General features: G+C 56.5%; 1 protein-coding gene across 2 annotated transcripts in view; it reads right to left on the bottom strand.

Moving 5' to 3' along the window:
* The window catches only part of LOC113203926 (mucin-5AC), a 26,702-nt gene that overhangs the window by 6,988 nt on the left and 10,709 nt on the right, over positions 1-9,005 (bottom strand). Inside the window, exons 1-2 of one of the 2 annotated variants that reach the window (XM_052269537.1) lie at positions 500-528; positions 121-221 (exon numbers count right to left, since the gene is read on the bottom strand). In XM_052269537.1, the coding sequence (XP_052125497.1) occupies positions 121-172 (52 nt within the window). In that variant the 5' untranslated portion in view covers positions 173-221; positions 500-528. Of the gene's footprint in view, positions 1-120; positions 222-499; positions 529-9,005 lie in introns of those variants that run through there. The other variant, XM_026418878.2, reaches the window with a different exon arrangement.

The raw sequence follows: 9,005 nt of genomic DNA, 5'->3' as shown, positions 1-9,005 counted from the left end.
AATTTGCATCGTCCCAAGCCAATGTTCTCGATTCCGCAAGAACATTTCTTGGGCCGAGAACACGCTTTTCTGGGTGAATCCGTAATAAATGCAAAGTCAATTAAATTCTCTCTCTCTTACCAGGCGCCCTGCCCGTAATCCAGAACCAGTGCTGCCACCAGTGCAAGGTCATGACTCCTCTTCTTTCTTCATCTTGCGGCGTTGTCCATGAGCGCAGATAGCTGAAACAGAGTCAGAAACAATGCTGAATTAATACCTTAATGGCTATTAAGATTTTTATTTTGAACCAAACAAATTGACAGTACAGAGTTGTAAATCTGCAGTAGATCGCGCCACCTGAAAAATCTCTTTTAGTTATTACCGTGATGCCTTTTCTCTTTTTCAGGCTTTCTGTGTAAAGTTTTAAAATCTTTATTTTTAAATATACGCATATGCTTTACAATTTTAACAAGAATGCCTTTGTTGTACTTTTTCGACTTTCCCACAGAGTCCAACTCACGTGTAGTCAATTATTCACTAAACCTGAATTGGTTTATAATTGAATGCTTATGACTGCGTTTAACTGTAGACATTGCCTATCAACAAGGCGAGGCACCAACAGAGCACAGGTGTGAGGCACACGGTAAAGCTCCAGGGCAAAACGTTGAAAATAACTTTTTCATTGACGAACATTTCCCTGCTCTTGCGTCACACATTTCGTAATATCGATTTAGCATATGGCCTAGCCGGCTCACACCCAAATAAGAAGGGAAACAGGCGAAACGCGCGAGAGCGCACGCGAGGCGGGAGGAAGCGGCTCTGGAACGATCGGACGCGTAACGCGACTGACAGTCCCAAAGTATCAAAAGCTGCAATGAAACTCCAACGGACTCCTACACAGTGCTTAGCATGTTGATGCCTATCATGGAAATGGAAATCCAAGTGGGCGACGAAACATTCTTACACCTGAAGGCGTGCAACAAAACGTACACACTTGCAGGTGGGCGAGTAGGAATCGTACATTTGGGAAGGTAGCCATATTTACTGACCACCAAGTGTGTACAAATTCTGTCGCACACCTGCAGGCGTTCATGTGCGACGTGCGACGTAAGCGCCGCGCGTTCGTACACTTGGATTCCCAGTGGACACTTTATCCAAGCACACTGTTGTGTGAGCCGGCAGGTACCGGCGCGGTGCCCCGCCCCACTGACGGTGACGGCTGACGGCCGCCGCAGCCTCTCCACAAGGTGGGCCGGGTTCCTCAGCTCGCGCCTTATTCGGCCACAGCTACCCGGCACCTGTCGGCCGCGACCGGAAACAACAACTTCCGATTGTGTTATTCTGTCTCCGAGCGGAGGGCAAGGACGCTGCGCATTCACACACCCGCAGGTGCAGGTGTGTGGCAAAATATTCGCACAGTAGTAGGTGAGCGAATAGAGATACTCACACTTGAAAAGGTAGCCATTTACCCGTCCTTAAGAAGTGTGTTCGTGGCCGCATTCACACATCTGCAGCTGTGTGGAGATTCGGAAATACCGACGCACCCCTGCAGGTGTGCGTCATTAGTATACTTGTACTTGCAGTGTGCAGTGTGTGTGAAACGGGCGCAGCGAATGCGAGACGTGAATAAGAGTGAGCAGTGTGAGAAGTGACATAAGTGGTCGCCCCGACTCCATGCACGGGGACGAGATGGAAAAAGGCGGGCGCCACGGTCGCTGGGCAGCGAGACGCCTCAGAGTCATCAGGAGGACGCGGGGCGTCGCGACGCCGCCAACTAGAGCGTCGGGCGGGCCGGACGGAGGAGCGCGGCGGCGCCTCGCCACGCCTCGCCACGCCTCGCCACGCCGAGCTGCCGGCCATTGTGAGTGCGAGTCGAGCCCTACGCGTATGACCACCGAGCGGAAGCGCTTGCCCTCCACCCTCCAGGAAACAAACAATACACAAAATAAACTAGGCAACATACCCACGAAAAGTAAGGAGTACCACGCGACCACGCGTTGCAACTTTTTGTGCGATCAAAATTTTTCTTTTCACTCTTTCTTCACCTCCCTTCACGAACCGAACCTATATGACTAAGACAGATTCAATGGCAGGCTAAATGTTTGCACCCACTACGGCTTTATCATCAAGCTAACGCGATGTGCTGACAATCAGCACGAAAGCTCACAGACACGTCAGTACCAGCAGAACATCTACAGAACTGCGATTGGAAATCTGTGCAGTGTGCACGCCACCACTATAGTCTGCGTAAAGTTCCGCGACAGTGACACCGATAGTACAGTTTAACACTACACTAATAACAGTACTTGTTTCTTAAAGAGATCGTCTGGAAAGTATGCGTCCCATCCGTATCTCAGGGTCATTCGACCATTCGGCAAATGACGCGAGCTCGGCGCCTGCGAGGCTCGAGGTAGGCCATCACGCAGCACACGCATGCACAACAGGCAAGATATTGCCTGCCTATCAGGCGCTAGGAGACCTTGAATTGGTTGAGCTGAACCAGGCTGAACTTGGCAGTTTCGTAACGGTAGACATACGTTAAATTAAAGAACAAGTTTGTTCCTGAGCACAAAAAAATGAATGTTGTGTTTTACGCTAGTTTTTCTGTTTGTTTTTGCGACAGCGGCTTATCAAAATGAGTACTGTGCACCGCGCGCATGCGTGTGCGCCGCCGGCAGCGGTCCATGGGATGTCGCATGCCTGCTGGGACGGGCCGTGTGCTCAACAACAGGAATAGTCACCAAGCATGCTCCACTGTGAAAAATAGATCGAGGTTTTGTAGGAAAAAAAATCGTTAAGCGTGAGGTAAAATTGACATTTAAAAATTACAAGAACAACGTATCGACTTGGAATTTACCGACAAGCAAGATTTGTGACTCATCTACGACGATATTTTTTCACAGTCAAAGTTTTAGTTTCATTGTGTGAAAAACTAATTTCACAAAGTACACTCTGGGATCTTATGAACTTCGTTCTTTTCAATTTAAACCAGTGGACACACTGCGAACAGCACGCGAGTTTGTACTCCTACACTTATAAATTATATTTACAAATTACGTTGTAAATTTACAGCAGCCCTTGCTCGTCACGTAGATTTAGGTTGTGCTTGTAATTTAAGAATTTTACATTGTTATTTTCACGTAAAACATAATTTTATTTTAACGGTGTTTGTCTAGTTAAACCTTCGACCGGACCCTGCTCGATCCATAGAAAGTATTTCTGAAGCCCACGGACTTATTTGAAAGGGTTCACAATTAGATTCGTAAAGTACGCACTGTAAAAGATAAATTGGTTGGAGTGGGCCTCCAAGACGGTCGCCCGTCAAAAATGAAACTTATAAAATAATCAAGTCTAATTCCTTTTTAAAATTCTTTACAGTGCACAGGGCGCTCACTCACGCCCGCTTTCGCGTCCTGCGGGGCGGGACAGCCGATAGCCCGTCCCGTCGCATCCCGTCCTGTGGACATCCGCTGAACGGGGTGCCACAAATTCGCCAGATAATCTCCGCCGTCGCGTTCAATTTTACGAGTGGCGCGTTTGGCGGGACGTGGCCGCGCTTGAGGCATACGAGTAGTGAAAGTCCAATCACACAGCCGTCCGCCAGACCCCGCAGGATACCCGCCTGCGATGCACTTCCTTCCACCAGGTCCTGCGGGGCGGGGCGGGTGGGGCTGGGCGGGTCTGGGCGGGGCGGGCAGAATATGGCAAGCCATTGGGGCCGAAGCGCTGCCAACAGTACTCCCCCTATCCCCCTCACCATCCATGACTATGGCGTAACCCGACCGTAACCTTACCGAAAACACAACCATACAATCCAGCTGTCCCCAAACCAGCCGCCTCTCTGTGATTGTGAGCCGAACCGCCGCCGCGAGTGCCTTCGGAAGACATTTCCGCGGACCGAGCAGTGCAGCCGGAGGCGAGGAGCGCCTCCGAGGAGAGCGCCTCGCTTTTGTCTTCTCGTTCCGCTGCCTTGGCTTCGAGCCCGGCTCCCCCCTCCTCCGCGGGTCTCTCTCTCTCTCCTGTGCCCGCCGAGTCGTTCGCTGGACCGACAAGCGCGAGTCTCCTGCCTGCGGTCTCTCACGCTCACGCGCATCTGTCTCTGTCGGGGCGCGGCAAGGCCCGGCAATTTAGAGAGATGGGCAGAGAAATAACTCAATATCGTTATGGAGAATGAGTGCGGAAGCGTTGCAGTGGAGAGTCTCGCGTCGGTATCACAGCAGACCATGACAACAAATAAATGAAAACGTTGACAAATGACTTTTAGAGGAGAGCAGCAGGGCGGGTCCGGGTGCCCCCGGGGGCACCCAGCAGGGCCTCCGTGTCCCAATCGCACCCAGCGTCCTTCTGGGCGATTCAGCGGAAAACAAGGCAGCGGGTCGCCGCGCCACGCGGCGCCAGCAGCCTGTGGCAACGCCTGCCCACCAGCCGGGGCGGGAGAGCCTCGGGGAGAGCTGACGGCCACCTGGGCGCACCTGCTGGGCCGACACGACACGAGAGGGCTGCCGGCCAGAGGCTGAGACCAAATAATACAGTCACAAGTGGTCCAAGGAAAAGTGCACTCCGCCAGGGCGGGAGGGAACCCTGAAAGCAGAAACGACTCTGATATGATAAGATAGATCTCTGCGACGACGTGAGAAATAAGGTTCCCAGACTTGCAGGCTACTGGACTTGTGAGCGCGCGGGCACGGGTCCTGCATTGCGTGACGAAGGGGGGGGGGGCGCTCGGGGGCAGGGCTGGCAACTCTCCCGTCGTAGATAATCCGCTCCAAAGGGGGTGCCAGGCCTGAATGCAAATGAGAAACGAGAAGCGAGGGCGGAGATCAAGTGGTGGGGGGCGGGGAGAAGCGACGGTTGGCAGAGGGGACGTAGGACGCAGGCCGTGTTGTTCAACTCGAGCTGGGTTACCCTTATGAAGGGCAGTCCCCCTGCCGCGGAGCTACAAAGAGCAGAGAGCTCCAGAAGTTTCAACCCGCGGCAGGGGCGGCAGCTGCAACGGCAGCTTCAGCCGTCCCTGAGGGCTAGGGTGACAGGGTCTCGCGAGCGTGCCCCCTCCCCCTCCCCTCTACCCCCAAGGCACCTCGACATATCGTCGTACAATTGAATCTTTGGGGTCGGATGGCGTTGGCAGCAGCGGATGGCAACGAAGGGAGCCGTGGGGCGGGGTAGGCCACCGGCCCCATCCGTCTGCTCGGCGGGCCAGCCGCGCCCGGCCTCGCGGCCGACGAGGCCCTTGTCCCTTGTTCAGTTGCTCCACCGCTGGTGGCTTGGCTGCGAGTGCGCGGTACCGCACCGCCCCTTCGAGCAGCTCCCCTCCTCCTTGTTTCTGTTTTTTAGCGGCCTCCATTTGTGTGCCAGATCCGCCGCGCAGACAACGAGTCAGGTGCATTGCCCCGCCCCGCCCCGCCTCGCCCCACCACGGCCGCTACGCGATGCAGTGACAGATTAGCCGACGCGCCGCGGAGTGGCGGACGCGGCGGAATGTACAAAAAGGTAATGGGATCTGCAGCGTGCAGGCCGGCGGGGCGGGCTCGATGGGGGAGGCGGGGAGTGACCGGTCGAAGCGCGGGCGGGGCGGGGCGGGGCGGGGCGGGGCGAGAGAAGCATGGGGCGAGGGCATGTAGTTGGCGAGTCGGCGTGGGTGCGATTTAGCTAGTCGGAGATTGAGTGATTTGGCGGTTTAAGTTTCTGGAAATTTTCAGATTAGCTATACGGTATAGGGAACCAAATAGTTAAATACGGGAAGACTAATTAACAATGTAGCTAAAAATTCAGCTATGTCACGAAAAATTTAGCTAGATAGCTAGTTATCCCCCATGAAGTTATTAAGCAAATCATTTTTTCTCGTGTAGGTGCGCGGCGCGGGTGTCCCCCGTCCGCGTGCGTCGCGCGTCGCGTACGGCCACGACGCACGGACGCGCGCTCTCGCGTCCGCCAGCCCCCGTCCGTCCGCTCGAGCAGCATCGACGCTGTCCTCTTGTCTTTCTCTCTATCCGCCGCAGCTTGGTTGCAGTGCGCTCGTGGTGCCCGCGGCGGAAGCACCCCCTCCCCCCTCTCCCCCGACTGCATCCTGGCGGCCCCCAACACCGCCGTGGGTGCGGACGCACGGGGCGACCAGGGCGACACGGAGAGCGACCAGCGCCGCCCCGCTCATTAGAGCGAGGGTGCCCCCCGGGCCCCCGGCGCGGCCGCGGCCGGCGGGTGCGTCAGCTCGGCGGCAGCTCGCGGGAGACACACCCGTGACTCACCGCGTCTGCCGCACGTCTGACGGCGACCGTCCTCAACGGGGGCGGGGGCGCCCGCGAGGCGAAGCAGGCGAGCAGGTTTTGGCTGCGGAGCCCAGCGCGCGGCGGCGCCTCTCCCCGCCGGCGATATGACTCGTTTGTCAATTCTGGCTAATCAACGGCATCACCCGCGCCGCCCGCGCCCGCGCGCGCGCGTGTGTGTCTATGTGTGTGTGAGAGAGAGTGCGCGTGTATTTGTGTGGGTGTCGTGCCTCCGATCCCTCGGCCGGCCCGTTCCGTTCGCGCGGGCGGGTCGGCGGGCCGGTGCAGTATCGGTGCCATGGCGGCTAACGGCTCTGGGCCGCGGGCTGCCCGCCCTGGCTCCGGCTGCAGCGCCAGCCCGCGCCAGCCAGCCTCGGCGCCGGCCGCCCAGGACATTACGTTCCGCGTCTCTGCCTGTGGGCCGGGCCGGGCCGGGCTAGCGGGCTCTCCAGTGCTCTCCGGGCCGCAGGCAGGGCCTCCGCTTCAGCGGCTCCAGCATCCAGGGCCTGCTCCGCCGACCGCCGAGGCTGGAGCTGGAAAGCTGGAAGCCTCTCGTTGCGGATCGCAGAAGGCGTTAAAAAAAAATGGATTCAGTTATAACCAGCTACCCGCGGCGCTACTCTGAGCCCGCCTGTTGTTCGTCTTGAGAGGGTGTCTCTCGCGGGCGCTCTCTGGCCCCGAGGTCGCCCTGGACCGGAGCTGCCGCCTTGCCCCACCCCGCCCCGCCCCGTCACGGCGGCGCCCGCTGCCCTTGCGTCACCGTGCACTGAGCACACCAGGGCAGCCGGGCCGGCCCAGCAGAGCTCCAAGGATCTGCCAACGAGCCCTGCGAAACAAGGCCCTTCCACGACCTAGGATACTCTTCTGAAAGAAAAACCAGTCACAAAAGCGTATTTAAATCGGTCTAAACTAAAATTTATTTACTTGGTGGTATATTGCAAACAGCTCAGTGGGCAAGCAGAAACCTACAACTCCTCAACTAAGAATTGTATTGGGTCATAAGTGGACCCCCCACCCCCCACCCAGTTACCCTGCCACCGCCTGCCCACGCCAATCGACGGCGGAATATCAGACAAAATATCGACCAGAAGAAGGACAGGCACTGGGGAGGTGCCCGCCCACCCCGCGGCCAAAAGGGCGGCGACGCTCGAGGAGCCGCGTCCACAGCTCTACTAGGCTCTTTGGGTCAGCAAGAAAAGAAACAGATAATTTATAGCCGGCTGATGCCGGCGGCCGCTCCAGAAGCGGCGAGTGTGAGCACGAGTGTGCACGAGAGTGCACGAGAGTGAGCATGAGCGTGAGCGCGCTGGAAGGTGCGCATGGGCGTGAGCAAGTGCGTGTGCTCACGCGTGCCAAGCTCAAATCGATAAACCGCACACCTTGCGCCGTCCAGCAGCGCCGCAAGCGATTGTGATTTACGCGCTGTTCGCCGTTTCTAATATCGAATAAAATAATAAACAACAACGCTAAAAACAGTCCGAAGGAAAAGGTAAAGAGTACGATTCCCAGGAGAGCGCCTCGTTCCTCGTGCCTCGCTTCCCCGCCCCATTTGCACGTTTTGCCGAACCAATATTTTTCGCTTTGCGTTGAGTTTTGCGCACCCAAGGTTTGTTTACAGTCCGCACTCCGCCGTCCACGGCTCGGGCGAGTGTACGTAATCCATCGCGGCTCTTCTTCGGCGTGGCGCGAGCGCGGGCGCGGGGGGGGAAGGGGGGAGGAGTGCCTTAACTCCAACCGGGTTCGCAGCGACAGCCACGCTGTCCGGCCCGAGGGGTACCCTACACTTAAAACAAACAACGCCCCCCCTCCCCCCTCAAAAAAAGAGACAAAGAGAGAAATTTTAAAAATCGGGAGAAAAATCAAGGAAATAATGAAGAAATTCAGGGGAAAAAATTAAGTACACTTGTTTGAATTGAAGTAAATGATCCCTCGGCCTGGCCTTCCCGTATAACCTCGGTGGCGCGAACAGGGTGACGGGCACCAGCTGAGTTACCTCCGCGATCATCAGACCAGACCAGGCGGTGCGCCCTAGGAGAGCGGCGACGGCCAACATTCGATGGCAACTTTGAAGAAAAAGGCACGGAGTGAAGTGAGGAAGGGGGGGGGGGGCAACTGGGGAGCTGAGCAAGAAAAAGACAATTACTTGTCCTCCTGCTCCTGCCCCCCTCCCCCCCAATCTCCCCTCCCTGTTTTTATCCCTGGGAATGGAGGAGTCGTGTCCGCTGTCCCGAACCAACGCGAAAAAGATCGTCTCTCTCCCGAAGGTTACCAGTCGTCCACAGAAATAGGGATCAGAGCTCTGTACCCAGGGAGTTAACTCCAAAAAATCACTAAAAACCAGGGGCATAAACCCATTACTGTCCCGGTTCGTACCGTATTTGACGAACCGCGGTGAAAATTAGAAGTACCCACCCAGCCCAAGTATGCCTTGTGGGGGGAACAGTGCAGCGTACTGTACCGCGCCGTGGCCCATCAAGCACGGTACGGTACGGCCGACCAGGATGGGCTGTACTAAACACTTTACTTCCAACAATGCGCGCTGTCTTAGGTCGGTCAAATTTCTCTAGTCTGATTGAAGGGCACAGAGAGTCTAATGTTACTGGAATCTAGCTGTGTCCTAGAGAGAGGTGAGCTAAGGTCATGCTGATATTGTGGGAGTGGAGAGGGAGTGGCGACACGGCCGGGTGCGGATCCAGGTGGTGGGTTCGGGGATGAGGGGTGCATCGGTGCATCCCCATCTCGGGCCATAAAGTACCCCCCCCC

This window comes from Frankliniella occidentalis, unplaced genomic scaffold (genome assembly GCF_000697945.3).
Source record: "Frankliniella occidentalis isolate FOCC.00 unplaced genomic scaffold, Focc_3.1 Scaffold94, whole genome shotgun sequence".
Classification (NCBI taxonomy): Eukaryota; Metazoa; Arthropoda; class Insecta; order Thysanoptera; family Thripidae; genus Frankliniella; species Frankliniella occidentalis.
Note: the sequence above shows the minus strand (reverse complement) of the source record. Positions and strands in the feature narration are given on the sequence as shown.